A 16,019-nucleotide genomic window follows, 5' to 3' on the forward strand; every position below is an offset into this window, starting at 1 on the left:
GTGGTCTATCCTCATGCCCACAATGTCCGTAAGTTTGCTGCACTGGCTGCCGTCTTCGGTAACATTCTTGGGCTGACATTTAGGCAAAGGGTTTTGAAGATCGAACAGGGTCTTGGCAACTTGCTACCTTATCAAGGTTCCGGGGCCTGGTCGGGTTTGTATTCACCTAATTGTGCTTGTGGGGGTTGAGCTCTGCTCTTTTGGTCCGCCTCTCAACTGTCAATCAATGAACTTTTATTAACTACTAACTAATTTTTTTTTTCACACACACATACCCAGAAAGCATCCCATAACAGGTGTCTTACTCCCAGGTACCTATTTATTACTAGGAAACAGGGGCATCAGGGTGAAAGAAACTCTGCTCATCTGTTTCTTCCAGTGGCTGGGATTGAACCCGGACCCAGGGATTACGATTCCCAAGTGCTGTCCATTCAGCCATGACCCCCGTGTGTTGCATTGGGTCGATGGTTGCAGCCAGTTGTCTCGACTCTGCGGTGAGTGCTGACCGCCTGCCTGGTAAGTCTCTCTTGTTTTTGTCTTGGTAAGTAGCCCTGGAGAGCCGAAGGGGCGCCCCCAGAAAACCAGCGTTGAATGTAATAAAACACCATTTTCTGGCTGAGATCCAGGAGGCTCCCCAGCAACCTTTCACCCTTCCAGTTGGTGGGTTTTCTTTTTTACTGTTTATGACATCCAGCCTCAGAACTGCGGGGTGGATAGCGTGAGGGTCTGGGGCTCCCCCTACCCCCTTCCCCTTTGCACAGACAGTGGAGCGGTGACGTGGTGATATCATACTTGTTTGCTTGTTTTCATTTGGGGAGTTCTGTCCACTAGGCTGGCTTTCAGTAGCAATATTTTAACCAGAATAGGGGTTTGTTTTGGGGCGCTTACCTTTCAGGGTGTCTGACCCGGTCGATGGCAGACACAGAATGCTTCCAACCGCATGGGGGTTTCCATAGGCCATTGCTCCTCGGGTCTCTGAGGGGGCCAGGTTCTGGTTCATGGTCCCCAGTAGGCCTAAGAACACCATTCACATGATGGATGCCAAAGTCTATTATATCAATATATCAGCCTGGATATCTCTGGAATCTCACCCAGAAAATTGCGTTTCATTACATTCAACGCTGGTTCTTTCTGGAATTTACCTACATGTTGATTAGGTACCTTTGTGGAAAATTTATTTAGAATATCATTTTGAATATCAAACCTTAAAGTGTTCAGAAGACTATCAAAGAAACTCTTGAAATATTTGTTACAGATTTCTTGGATGATTGTTTAGTTATTTAATGTGAAGCAGTTACCACTGGCTTGTATTGGTGAATAAAGGCCGTTCTTGGCAGACACTCATACTGAGATTCAGTGGAACCTCGAGTAACGAGCGGCTCTATCTACAAGCATTTCCAGTAACATGCGAGCCACTCGCAGCAAATTTGTCTTTATTGACGAACTTCCGTTCTATTAACGATCGAAACCAGGGGGCCGGCCGGCCGAGCGGACAGCACGCTGGACACGTAATCCTGTGGTCCCGGGTTCGATCCCGGGCGCCGGCGAGAAACTATGAGCAGAATTTCTTTCACCCTATGCCCCTGTTACCTAGCAGTAAATAGGTACCTGGGAGTTAGTCAGCTGTCACGGGCTGTTTCCTGGGGGTGGAGGCCTGGTCGAGGACCGGGCCGCGGGGACACCAAAGCCCCGAAATCAACTCAAGACTCAAGACACATGGTGCTTCCTAGTGTCTCGCTGGTTCTCGCAAATTCTTGGACGCCTCCGACACCAGTGTTGTTGTTATATCGCGCACGACAAGCATCCCTCTGCATTTATTTGCACTTTGTTTTTTTTGTGGTTTTGTGACTACAATTTGTAATGCACGATGTCGCCAAAGAAGCTGCTTGCTAAAGATAGTGATGTCAAGAGGAAGAATGATACAATTACAATGGATTTGAAGAAGGAAATTATAGCAAAGCATAAGTTTGGTGTCTGTGTGACTAATCTCACGAGGAAGTATGGCAGGTCCTCATCAACAATTTGCACCATTAGTAAGGGGATGAGGAGGTAAGGGAGGATGCTGCCTCTTCCAGTGAGATCTAGGAAGTGTTGGGAATGTTTGAAAAGGTGACCGCATTTTTAGAAAAGCATCACCCTGATAAAGCAATGACTACCCGGTGTGTAAACATGTTTAATGACAAATTGCTGTCTCGTTTTAGGGACATCCTAAAACAAAGACAAAACCAATTGTCAAAAGAGACGTTTTTTTGCAAAAGTAGAAAAAAAGAAGAGCCAGTGATAGTGAACCACAACCCGGTACCAGTGGGGTGAAATTCCCAAGAAGAGAGAGTCCGCCTGACTCAGAGGTGGATTCTCCTCCCACACCATAACCCCTCTCCTCCTTCCCACCTCCCCATTGTCTCCCTCAAGCCAACAACGACTCTTCATAAAGTAAAGTACACATGAAAACAGTAAAACAAAACATTTATAATTACATGTGTAGTATTATATTTACATTATAAAATGTCATACAAGTATGGATGTTTTTGAGGTGGAACGGATTTAATTTATTTTCATTATTTTAAATGGGGAAAGTCGTTTCTAAAGACGAGTTTTCCACATAATGAGCTAAGTGCAGAACGGATTAAACTCATTAATCGAGGCTCCACTGTATAGAGAATGTTTTAATAAAACAGTTTGCCTGCCACATTACTACACCTTACAGCTCAAGTGGTGTGTATGACAATATTTTATGATTTAACCCTTAACATGCTAGGGGTATAATATCCTTAATTCCCCACAGGCGCATGTAATTTTGAAAAAAAAAAAAAAAATTTTCTTCCTAACCTGTTAATTTGTGTTTACTGATCATGGGAAAAATAATAAAAAAATCGTAAGTGGCATATATTGCCCGCTATAGGGCGGGGAAGTCTGGCAAAAAAATAGGCGCTGACTCTGCATGCGTCACAGGCGGTCTGTTGATCGCCAGCTGTCTGGCCGGAGTTGCCACAAAGAGATAATTACCTAATTATTTCAATGTCTGATTGATTTTTCATAGTTTTTTTGCTGTAATATTATTCAATAGTGTGTAGTTTGATATATTTATATAATAAAATGAGTGAACCATCGCTGTACTCAAAAATATGATGTGCAGATTGTTGATTCGATTATGTTCATCAATCGGTGAACAAATACTTTGTCGGTTATTACACTATAAGCACAGGTTATATATAAGTATCTGCATGTTTTGTTCACCATAACGAACCACTTTTATTCACTATATACAGACGTTATATATAACGTCTGAATATAGTGAATAAAAGCAAAAACAGTATTGTGGGAGGAGAATGTGGGTGAGTCAGATGACTTGAGGGAGGGCGTGAGTGGCTGGCTGGTACATGGCGGTCACTCCTCGTTACTTTTTGACTCATAATAGCTACTTAGTGGTTCGTTATGGTGAACACGAATGTAGATACTTATATATAAGTATCTACATTCGTGTTCACCATAACGAACCACTAAGTTGGCATGCTGAGTGGCAGTGACAGCCAGTGGCAGCCCGCCACTGGCTGCCACACCCTCCCTCACCTCACCTGACTTGCCACCATTCTCCACCCACCATACTGTTTTTGCTTTTATATACAGATGTTATATATAAGTATTTACATGTTTTGTTCATCATAACTGTACATTTAAGCTTGTATGGTGAGTAAAGGCACAAGACGTAGGACCTCACACAGTCAGCTGATGGCTGCTGCCCTCAAGGCCAGACACACTAATATTTCTCCTCCAACAATACTGTTTGTGGTGTTATTACGCTATATACACACATTATATATGAATATCTACCTGTTTTATTCACCATACTTGTACAAGTAAACTGGTATGGTGCCCAAAGACCATCGTGGTAACCAGTAAACAACACCGTCGTCTGCACGGTGGCGTCGTGCAGACGACGCCACCGCCCTCACCAAAATGGCGGCTCCCAAACTTTTCCTCTTGCTGTTTATACCCTCTATACACACGTTATATATAAGTATCTACATATGTGTTCGCGAACCATTAAGCTGGTATGGTGAGTGCAGTCAATAAAAGGTGGCCACACACAGTCAGAAGACATCGCCACCACCCTCCCTCCCACAGCATTACTCCTCCCTTCATGGCGCACAGCGCTAAATATCACCATAATCCTGCTATTATCAGAACCCTGGTCAGTTTTATCAGTCAGGGGTCTTCTGTAATAATATCATTGCTACATAATAACATGAAGAAGTATATTATGGCATTTTTAGGCGATGCTGTGGTCACAAGCTGAACAGCAGTGCTGTTAGCTCATGCTGCGTGTGTCAGGCTTGGTAGCTCCTTAATACTGAGGCCAATAACACCCGGGAGTTTGGCCCACGATTTAAAAAAAAAAATGGCGTCTGTTTACAAGAGCCCTGATGAAGGTGTGGTGAACCCCGTGTATCTGCGGGCCGTTTAAATCTTGCGTAGTTCTCCAACACGTCATATGACGTGATGCGCAGTTGACTGGAACAACTTCCAACAAGTCATATGATGTGATGCGCACTTTAAGGGTTAAAGGCCTGGGTAAAATGAATTATGAACACAAATGTGATATCTAACAGACATGTATTAAAAAACCAGCATTGAATGTAATGAAACGCCATTTTCTGGGTGAGACCCGGAGGCTCCCCAGAACTTTACTGGCTGATATGCTAATGTCAGACTTTGGCATCAGTCATGTGTATGGAGTTCTAGGGCCAACCGGGGACCACGAGCCAGAACCTGGCCCCCTCAGAGAGGCAAGGGGAGCAATGGCCTATAGAAACCCCCGTGTGGTTGGAAGCATTCTATGTCTGCCATCGACCGGGTCAAGCATCCAGAAAGGTAAGCATTCCAAAACAAACCCCTATTCTGGTGAAAATTCCTACCTAAAGCAGAACTAGTGGATAGAACTCTTCAACAGAAAACAAGGAAACTAGTATGACGTCATACGTCACCGCGCCGCTGTCTGCGCAGCTCCCCCCTCCCCGGGAGGGGGAAGGGGGAGCCCCAGACCTCCCACGCCGGCTATCCACCCATCAGTTCTGAGGCTGGATGTCAAAACACGCGAAAAACGCCGACCGGAGGGAGGGAGGGTTGCCGGGGAGCCTCCGGGTCTCACCCAGAAAATGGCGTTTCATTACATTCAACGCTGGTTTTCTGGGGGGAGCCCCGTCGGCTCCCCGGAGCTAACTACCCACAGAGGAAGGTCAAAGGGACAGAACCGGGAGGCGGACACCACGCACCCCCCAAGGAGGCGAGACAACCGGCAGCAAACGCCAACCCAAGGCGCCACAGCCCCGAAAATCCCGGGAACAACACGAGAACCACGAGCAGCAAGGCCCCTGCACGAACACCAAAAATCCATGCCCGAAAGACCGCAAGGCCACGTCGCCCAGACGGCAGCAAGAGCAGCGAAGCCACGAACGCCACAGGCATGAGGGAAGAACACAGGCAGCTTAGCCGCAAGAACACGGCTGACCACCCGGGACACTATCACCTGCGAACCAGGAAGAACAGAACCGGATCAACGCAAAACGCGCTCCGGACCCAAACTCCGTGGCACGCAAACAACAGCAGAGGGCCGCCACTGAACACAAAAACGACACACCCCCGGCCCGACCAACGAAGCACCAACAAACCCTGGACCCCTCCAGAATGCAGCAGCCCCACCCCACGCCAGAAAAGATGGAGACTGCTGCCACCAAACAACCAAAACGCTTAAACCGAAGGAGCAAGAAAACACAGCGACTCGACCCCCAGAGGCAAAGGCCCAAAGTAAAGAGCCGATGAAAAAACACACCGGAACCGAAGGGGCACTACCAACCGAGGAGAAGACAGAGCACGCTGACCAGAGACCAGGATGGTGCAAGCGGTGCACGAACAGGCCGGAGGTGAAACGACGCACAAGACAGCTGACTAACGGTGCAGAAGCAACACCAAGACCGAAAGCAAGCTGAAGTGGCTCCGCCCGCACCGCACGAAAAGAGGCGACAGTATGTGGCAAGACGACGGCCCCCAACCCCCACCAGAAAACCTAGCCGAGAGTAAACCAAGGTAACAAGAGTAACCACCTAAGAAGGGACAGGAAAAGGAAGGACTGCCAAAATACCCCATACTGCCGCCAAGAGAAGCACGCAGGTGGGACACCTACCACGAAGCCACCCGACCACCAACCGGAGGCGAGACCGCGAGGCAGAACATAAGCAGCCCCGACAAGCACCCTCCGAGCCCAGGAAAAAGGCGGAGCTGCGGGAAGATCTCGGGCGCGACCACCGAAACCCAGGCGGCGCAAGGAGATGGAACGTCTGCCGAACAGAAAAACTCCCCAAAGCATGCAAGCCCGCCAGGAGTTCAGAAACGACGGGTCCGACGCGAGACATCGCAAGACCCCAAAAAAACCCAACCGGCAGGGCAAGCTAGGAAACCAAAGAAGGCGGAAGGGTCGCCGCCAGAACAGTACCCGAACCAAGGGGTACGAACAACTGCAATAGACCGAGACAAAGAAGCACATCACAGGACACAGGCTGACCAACGCCTAAGAACACACGCAGAACATCCCTGCTGCAGAGGAGGCAGGAAGAAAGAGCAGAAGCACAAAAACCCCAGGAGAACAACCAGGGGTGGACAAACAGGCAGGGACAGAAAAACCCCCATGCAATCCCCAGGCACAAAACGGCAGCAAAGTGCCACTCCACAACCGGACACAAAAACAAGGACACGCCACCATGAAACACGGTACCAATGCACACGTGCAGCAGCAGCAACAGGCACCACTGCAACATGCAACATGTAAATAGCAACTCCCTTCTGCAAAGGCAGAGAACGGAGCAGGCAGACCCCAGACAGGGCCAACGGAGACACGACAAAACCCTGCAGGCCCAGAAACCTGCACCAGGCGACCGATGGCGGAGAAACCCCGCTCGATACCTGCTGGATGAGGTACTGGGAGCTCTTTTACACCTGAAGCCCGGCCCAAGGCCAGGCTAGACAGGCCAGAGGGTGGCCCACCAGGCAGCTGTTAGGAGCAGTCCACCAGCCCACATACCCCCACAACCAGGACGGGCCGGAACTGCCATACGTAAACAGGCTAGTGCGCCCTGGAAGTCCACGGACGAACCAGCAAGAAGGCTTATGCTCGCAAGTAGGTCGTGTAACAAGCACAGACCTCTGATGGTAATACAGTGTTCCCCAAATGTGCCAATAGCACCACTGCACTCCACTGGTACTATCCCGCAAGTTCTACCAGATAGGCAGAACCCAAGAGCCAGAGCTCAAATCCTGCAAGCACAGCCAGGAGCCTTACCAGGTGAGTACAGAACCAACCCTACAACCCCCACACCTCACAACATTAAAAAAGGAGGGTCCCCTGAATGACTCCAGCATGGGTTGGACATGCACATGAGGGGGACAGTAAGGGTTGAAAAAGGGGACAGTCACTGGTGTGCGAACGGTCTCAGTCGTACAAAAATATACCTAAATAAAGACATGTATATAAACAACACCGCATCCAGCGCCTGGCCAAAAGACGCCAGACCGCAGAAACTCACCTGGCGAATGGTGGCACGAACTTGACACAACTCAACCGTGCCCAGAAGAACCTGGGAGCCCCGCCAGGTGAAGACGCCAGAGCCGGACCCTGCCGGACTCGCAGGAGAGCAGGGAGAGGTGAAGGAGGCGGTCCACACCCATGACACAGGGAAAACCGCGGTGTCCTCCCCACAACTGGGAACCAGGACACCCCCGGCACGAAGGGGCACATACCGCAGCCAGGAAGAAGAACGAGAGGCGAAGCACTGTAGCAAAAGGGCGCAAAACACCAGCACTGAAACACCGCCCAGATCATAACAAACTCCACGGCGCATGCGCATAACACGCTGGCCAAACCGCACACCCTCCCTGCGGGAAGGCGCCAGCCAGGACTACTGCACGAGAAAAGTAGCCAAAAGAGGAAGCAGGAACAATAAAACCGGCCAAAGAAGCAAAGAGCCCAAAAAGGAACCCAACTGGGCGACAAGTAGCCCAACCGGGCGACAAGTAGCCCAACCGGGCGACAAGTAGCCCAACCGGGCGACAAGTAGCCCAACCGGGCGACAAGTAGCCCAACCGGGCGACAAGTAGCCCAACCGGGCGACAAGGAGCCCAACCGGGCGACAAGGAGCCCAACCGGGCGACAAGTAGCCCAACCGGGCGACAAGGAGCCCAACCGGGCGACAAGGAGCCCAACCGGGCGACAAGCAGCCCAACCGGGCGACAAGCAGCCCAACCGGGCGACAAGCAGCCCAACCGGGCGACAAGCAGCCCAACCGGGCGACAAGCAGCCCAACCGGGCGACAAGCAGCCCAACCGGGCGACAAGCAGCCCAACCGGGCGACAAGCAGCCCAACCGGGCGACAAGCAGCCCAACCGGGCGACAAGCAGCCCAACCGGGCGACAAGCAGCCCAACCGGGCGACAAGCAGCCCAACCGGGCGACAAGCAGCCCAACCGGGCGACAAGCAGCCCAACCGGGCGACAAGCAGCCCAACCGGGCGACAAGCAGCCCAACCGGGCGACAAGCAGCCCAACCGGGCGACAAGCAGCCCAACCGGGCGACAAGCAGCCCAACCGGGCGACAAGCAGCCCAACCGGGCGACAAGGAGCCCAACAGGGCGACAAGGAGCCCAACAGGGCGACAAGTAGCCCAACAGGGCGACAAGTAGCCCAACAGGGCGACAAGTAGCCCAACAGGGCGACAGGTAGCCCAACAGGGCGACAGGTAGCCCAACAGGGCGACAAGTAGCCCAACAGGGCGACAAGTAGCCCAACAGGGCGACAAGTAGCCCAACAGGGCGACAAGGACGAGGAGCCGACAGACGTTATAATAATGCGGGAAGTAGCGAAAAAACCTTCCCGTACCCTCGAGAACACAGAAGCCAACACTAGTCCTGAAGGCATACGAAGGCGCAGGCGCACCCGAGATCAGAAGTCACGCAGAACCCCATTGAACGGGGAAACATGACGAAAACACCGTCCCAAAAAGGGGTGGGAGGAAACATCCACCCACAGGACGGAACCAACCGACTCAAAGGCCAAGGAACCGAGCCCGGGGAGAGGCCGACGCCCAACAGCACGTACGGCGACTGGGGAGGAAAAACCCCACTCCTCGTAACCACAAGCCCCGCCTAGAGGGGGATAAAAACCCCCACGGGGTCCAACGGGGCCAAGGCCCCCCAAGTCAGCCCCTTCCCAGCCCCGGGAATCTACACGACAGGCCCCGGGGCCGAGCCGTTCCCCCAAAGCCCCGGCCGTACCAGAAAACCGGGGCAGCCGTGAAAACACTAATGAAGGGAGCCTACTGGCAGACTCGTACAACACGGCTGGAGGATCAGGCTCAAATGCCCCCGTCACTACCCCGGAAGGGGAATTCCCCGAGACTGCCCGAGTCTCAACACCATCAAAAACCCCGCCCCGAACCTACAGACGGTAAGGAACCGGATGCAGGCAGGAAGGGTGCTCCAGGGGAAAGACAAGGGGGCGTGGATGGAACCGAAGCAACCAACACCCCCAAGTCCCAAAACGAACTACAACGGGGCAGCCCCGGGGCTCCCGGGGAGGAAACCCCGAGAACGTTGCCACCACCAAGGCTCAAGTGCAACGCCCCTGCTGCCCGCACCCGCTTTGTTAGCACAACTGGGTAACCGAGCCACAACGAGCAACCAAACTCGCAGGACTCCGGGTCGAAGGTGTCACTGACCCCACAGGCAGCAGACGGAGGCAAAACAGAGAGTCACCCAGAGACAAAGGGTGAGAGCAACCCTCAAACTCGCTGGAAGCGAGGGGGGGACTCTGGGGTCACATCCATCGGACCCGCGCGCCCCCAGGGGTTTCCCAGGGTCCCGAGCGTTTACTATAAGAGGACTCGCGCTCAGGTAATCCCAGGCAGGGTACTGCTAACCGGCACCCAAAACTACCAATTAACTTTCTAAGAGCTGAACCCCCGGGACGTGTACACTCACGGGGACCTAGCAGAGGTACCACCAGAAAATACTCAGAACACAAGGGACACAAGGGGCAAGAACGAAGGCAGACCCCCCCACCAGGTAGATAAACAAAAAGAAAAAGAAAACCCCGCAAGAGGACAGCGTACCCAAGCGGAACAGAGCCAGCCGCTATGATTGGTAAAGACAAGCTGCACAGTACCCTGCGCCCCACCAGTGCAAAAACTGCCCCTTACTCTAAGGCGAACAAGGGAGACAGAACACCCGAGCACACAAAGAGCGGCCGAAAATCAAGCAGTAAACGGCCAAGCAGGGGCAGGACCCAAGGAACTTGTGGAAGGTGGCCCCAAGCCCCAAGGGCCACTTACAGGGCACCTAGGGAAGGGAACCCTAGGCGCATGCAGCCCGAGTACTGAAGAATCACTCCCGGCTCACGCACCACCTAGAAAATAGACACCACACTCTGGGTACAGTGCTGAAACAACCACTGGAGCTGGAGCACATAGCCGTTGCCTATAGCATCAGCCGAAGAACTGATGGGTGGATAGCCGGCGTGGGAGGTCTGGGGCTCCCCCTTCCCCCTCCCGGGGAAGGGGGAGCTGCGCAGACAGCAGCGCGATGACGTATGACGTCATACTAGTTTCCTTGTTTTCTGTTGAAGAGTTCTATCCACTAGTTCGGCTTTAGGTAGCAATTTTCACCAGAATAGGGGTTTGTTTTGGAATGCTTACCTTTTTGGATGCTTGACCCGGTCGATGGCAGACATAGAATGCTTCCAACCACACGGGGGTTTCTATAGGCCATTGCTTCCCTTGCCTCTCTGAGGGGGCCAGGTTCTGGCTCGTGGTCCCCGGTAGGCCCTAGAACTCCATACACATGACTGATGCCAAAGTCTGACATTAGCATATCAGCCGGTAAAGCTCCGGGGAGCCGGCGGGGCTCCCCCCAGAAAAGTAAAATTGTCACGTTAACATAAGAATAAAGGATTGCAGAAGGCTTTATTGACCATATGAGGAAGCTCCTACTTATATTAACCCAAATTCATTTATATATACTGTATATGTTCTACATACACAACAGTTCGGTGATCCCACAGCTATTATATTACTCATTAATTTGTCCTATAAATCCATAACCTTCCAAACCAATATTTATGCAGGTGTCTTTCCTGTATCTAAACTTACCTAATTTATAGTCAATGTTTCATGTTCTATTTTGTGTCACTATCTTTAAAAACCTTATTTATATCCTCTTTGTTATATCCTTTGTAACTTATTATTAATCCCCCTTCATATGGATGATTTCTAGTTTCTGGGATTAACTTTGAGTTAAGTTAGGTCATATTTTACTCATAAGAATGTTCCATATTGCATACTACTTACTTTGAGAGATGCAAATGCAATAATTGAATAAAATTAATTACAGAGCCAAATGCTATGTACTAATAGGAAATTTCAAGTGTGGTAAAAGATTAGCAAAACACTGTCCACAGTGACTGAAATGAGTTGTGTCCACTGATATAGTTTTCAATAATTAGGTGTAGACTATATTTTCTGAGCTGAAGCTCCTAGATGCTCTCTGAGCCAGAGCAAATAGTCTCACCATGTTTATAATGGAAGTCAATGGTGAGTCTCATTCAAACAGCCACTGAGGTACCATCTCTCAACATACCCTCTACAGGACACTGCAACAATAATTAAGAAATTGCAAAATGCTGCAGTTTATGTTTTGTTAATTACAGATTAGGACAATAATGTTACCGTGATTACCATCATGTGACAGCAACACTCTCTCTCTTGTTCCCGTCTTTCCCTGTGGGGAAATTTTAAATTTTTAAAATTGGTTTTAAATTTGTGGCTCATAAGTGATTCTGTAGTTAGTCAGCAACCTTACTCCCCCCCCCCCACCCCCATTATGACTTTGGCTTCCACCTGGTGATGCAACCTGTCCTCTTAAAAATAACGTCGCTTTTGGCCGTATGGCCGAAAATGGACGTAATTTGAAAATGAAAAGAAAAATGAAAATAAATTTGGGATTTATTTTTTCAACAACAGTAAGTTAAGGGTCCCCTGATAGGTTAGGTGGGCAAGAAATTCTCATAAAGTTTCAAAATGTTATGAAAAACGTTAATTGAAAGCTTCCGCTTTTAACCTTATCGCGCAAGCCGGACGACTCAAACAGAAAACGGAACAGTACGCCACTTTTGTGAGTCGATTTCATTTCAAATTATGTCCAAATTTCGCCATAGCGCGCATACCAGCCAAAAGTGACGTTATTTTTGAGAGGACAGGTTGGGTGATGAGTGTGAGAGGTTGGTGCAGGGTAGTTATCTGTGTAGTTATTGGTTTACATGTTTTAAGTCGTTTTGATGTATGTTTGTAGTGAGAGTTGAGGGTGTTTTGTTTCTGGGATTGAGTGCTTTGAGACCCCCACACACTTCTCTCTGGTCCTAAAGGTTGGTAGGCATTCCAAAGTTGTTGGAGGCATGATTATGATAGTACAGTAGCTCTATACCTGCTATACTGGTTCTTATTGCTTAGAAGCCACTGATGGTTCTATTCAGAAAGTGGTGTTTCATTACATTCAACAGTGTATTGTGTATCTAAATATTACCCCTGAATTTTTTGGGGATTTTCATTTGGCCTACAAATACAATATGATAATAAATTTAACCCAAAATGTTTTATGGTGTTAAAATAATTACCTAATTCTAATGATTCTAACTAGAATCTAATGATTAACTTATTCTAAAATAGTACTCGTTTTATAGGTATTGGTGAGCGAGCTGCTCAAGCTGTGGGGAATGGAAGATTTTTTCAAGCATACACACAAAGTACAAGATTTTTATCATAAACAGAGAGATGCTATGTTAAAGGCTGCAGACACTCACCTGAAAGGTTTGGCAAACAAAAGTTTTACTAAGCATTTAAAAAATTAATAGACTAAAAATTACTTGAAGTTATTAACTACAGCTGTAAGATATTTCCCTTTTGCTGTAATTACCTAAGTGTAGTTACAGGATGAGAGCTACACTAGTGGTGTCCTGTCGTCCCAGTACTCTTTGTCATATGGCACTCTGAAACTATTGACTCACTCAACTTGTTCCAACCATCTATCACATGGTTACTGTTTTTCAGTTTCAGTAGCCATTTTGTAGCATTCCTTTGAACATTTTTCCAGTTTATTGATGTGCTTCTTGAAATATGAGCACCATACAACCACTGCATATTCCAGTTTCAGTCTTAAAAAAGTCATGAACAGCTTCTTTAATCCTCAAACCGCTAGGGGCCCAAATGGATTTAACACCCACAGGCGCAACCAAAAAAAAAAAAAATCAAAACAATTATTTCAGCTTATAGACATGTTCATTTTTGTTCCCTGATCACGGAAAAAATAACAAAAAAATCGTAGGTGGCATATTTTAGCCGCAATAGGGTAGGGAAGTCTGGAAAAAAAAAAACAGCGTTGAATGTAATGAAACGCCATTTTCTGGGTGAGCCCTGGAGGCTCCCTGGAGCTTATCAGGTTAATGTATGTTATATTAGACCGGGACAATAGCTAAGGAGTTCAGGCCTACCAGGGACCAGCGCCTGAACCTGCCCCCTTCAGTGAGGTTTCAGGAAGTAATGGCCCTGGAAAACCCCCATGTGGTTGGGGTTTTCCTTATCTGCCATCGCCCGGGGTTTGCACCCAGAAAGGTAGGCATAACAAAACAAACCCCACATGGTAAAACAAAAAACTGAACAGAGAGGTAGAAATTCCTTACAATCCCAAGGAAACAAGGAAACAAGCCAACATCACACTTTACTGCCGCGCCGATCGTCCGCACAGCCCTCACCGCCCCGAGAGGGGGAGGGGGGAGCCTCGGACCTACCGCGCTGGCTGCCTAACATCAGTTCGGAAGCTAAGCTTCAACCAACGCGAGAAAACCGCCAACCGGTGGGAGGGAGGATTGCCAGGGAGCCTCCAGGGCTCACCCAGAAAATGGCATTTCATTACATTCAAAGCTGGTTTTCTGTGGGGAGCCTCTACGGCTCCCTGGAGCTTCATACCCAAAGAGAAGGAAAAGAAAGGGCTGCCCGGGAGGCGACCGCCACAAACTCTGCAACGCGAAGCCGAGACAACAGGCTGTAACCTGCAACCCAAGGCAACAAGAACGCACAGGAGCAGACGCGCATAAAGCATGGGCGGCCAAGAACCTGTGCGACCCTCAAATCCCTGCCCCGAAAAAGAGCCCTAGACGTCACCAACACAGCAAAAGCTGCAAACTTTTTTGCAGCAAAAGCTGCAAACGTCCGAACAGCATGGACACAAGGACAGACTGCAGGCTAGAAGACTTAAAGACTCTGCGGACGACCTGGGAGACCCGAGCCCTAAAACAGTGAACGAGGGGAACCGGATCAACCCAAAGCGCATCACCAGACACGGTACGCAGGTAACGGCAAAAAAAGCACAACCGGACAATACAGGACGCACCCCCGGCCGAACCAATCAAGCATCAATAACCCAAGAACCCCTCCGTTAAGCAGCCGTCCTAACCGTTGCCAGAAGGACGGAGAAAGGCTGCAAACGTACAAACCTATCACTAGTACAAAAGAGCAGAAACCTGAAATGAAGGGGCTACCACAAACTGAGGAGAAGATAAGAAGCCACCCTGATCGAGGACCAGGGCGGCTCAGGCGACGCATGAGCAGGCCGGAGGTGAAACAAAACACGAGAAAGTATACGAAACAGGGCAGATGTGACATCCGCCCCGAACGCAAGCCGGAGCGGCTCCGCCAGCGCCGCACAAAACGAGGCGACAGTAAGAAACATAAAAAACTGTAGTCCTGAAAACCCAAGAAAGGACAAGACAACCGGATACGAAAGAGAAGACAACCTACGAAGAGCTAGAAAAAGTGCATAGAAACACCAGGAACGTCATACTGTCGCCGAGACGATGCTCGCAGGTGGGACACCAGTAACAAAGCCACCTGATTGCCACAGAGATGGTGATACCCGCGTCAAAATACCAGACGCGAAGAGCTGAGGAGAAGGCCGAACCAGTCACGTACAGGACCAGTCCGACCTGCCGAAAGAGGCGGAGCCGCGGGAAAGTGCCCCGGGTTCGGACACCTATCAAACAGCGTCTGAAAATAAAGCTGGGTCGACCACCAAGCGGTCATAAGGACTAATCTCGTGGGAATGGGCTCCAACCGAGCCAGAACCCAAAGCAACAGCTGGACCGGGAGAAGAGGAGCAGGTACCCCCCACCTCGACCAGTCCTGCCGAAAGGCATCCACCGTGAACGCCTCGCAGGCGGGTAAGGGCGCCACATAGAATGGGCGATACCTAGACCACGCCGACTCGAAGATGTCCATGGCCAGGAGTCCATACGTTAGGCAGAGGCAACGAAACAAGTCAGCGATGACTGGCCAGTCCGCGAAGAGGAATGAACTGAGACAGCTGTCTGCCAGGATGTAGGACACACGCCGGACATGAACCTCACGGTTAGCCAAACCCTGAGAATCCAGCAAACGAGCCACTCTAAGGGACCAACCCCAAAGGTCAAACACCTAAGAGAAACCCTGTGGTTCCGGCAAAGAACCCCCAGAGAACAGTCCGAATGGAGCTGAATGGTAGAGCACTGAGTGACCCAAACTCTCCGAAGCGCAAACCAGACAGCCACGAACTTCTGAACCGTGCTGTTAGCCCAACGCACGGACTGACCTTACCATCCCCGGCCGACCTGGTGAGCACTGGTCACAAAGCCCCAGCCGAGAGATGACCTGTCCGTGAACACATCGAGCGAAGGCTCGGGGAGGTGCCAAGGCATGAAACTGCGAAAACCCCAAAGAGGTAGCTGGTTACGCAGCACCAACACAAGATCCCCAGAGGAACGAATCCAACGATTGCAAGAGAGGCGGAAGGGGAGTCTCCGAAGGAACTCATAGGCACTGGTTCTATAGTGTCAGTCTTATAATCCTTTTATTTGCTTTCCCAATTTTCTAAAAAATGGGTGGTCCTTCGAGTA

At 50.0% G+C, this 16,019-nt stretch overlaps 1 protein-coding gene across 8 annotated transcripts in view; it reads left to right on the forward strand.

Annotated features, from left to right (window-relative positions):
* LOC123757627 (kynurenine/alpha-aminoadipate aminotransferase, mitochondrial) overlaps positions 1 to 16,019 on the forward strand; it is a 279,339-nt gene that overhangs the window by 181,515 nt on the left and 81,805 nt on the right. For all 8 annotated transcript variants that reach the window (XR_011229091.1, XM_045741458.1, XM_069326946.1 and 5 more), the window contains one exon: positions 12,777 to 12,903. Coding sequence is in view for 7 of the 8 variants with exons in the window: in XM_045741458.1 (XP_045597414.1) it covers positions 12,777 to 12,903 (127 nt within the window). In the remaining variant the exon portion in view is untranslated. The remainder of the gene's footprint in view (positions 1 to 12,776; positions 12,904 to 16,019) is intronic.

This window comes from Procambarus clarkii, chromosome 19 (assembly GCF_040958095.1).
Source record: "Procambarus clarkii isolate CNS0578487 chromosome 19, FALCON_Pclarkii_2.0, whole genome shotgun sequence".
Lineage (NCBI taxonomy): Eukaryota > Metazoa > Arthropoda > Malacostraca > Decapoda > Cambaridae > Procambarus > Procambarus clarkii.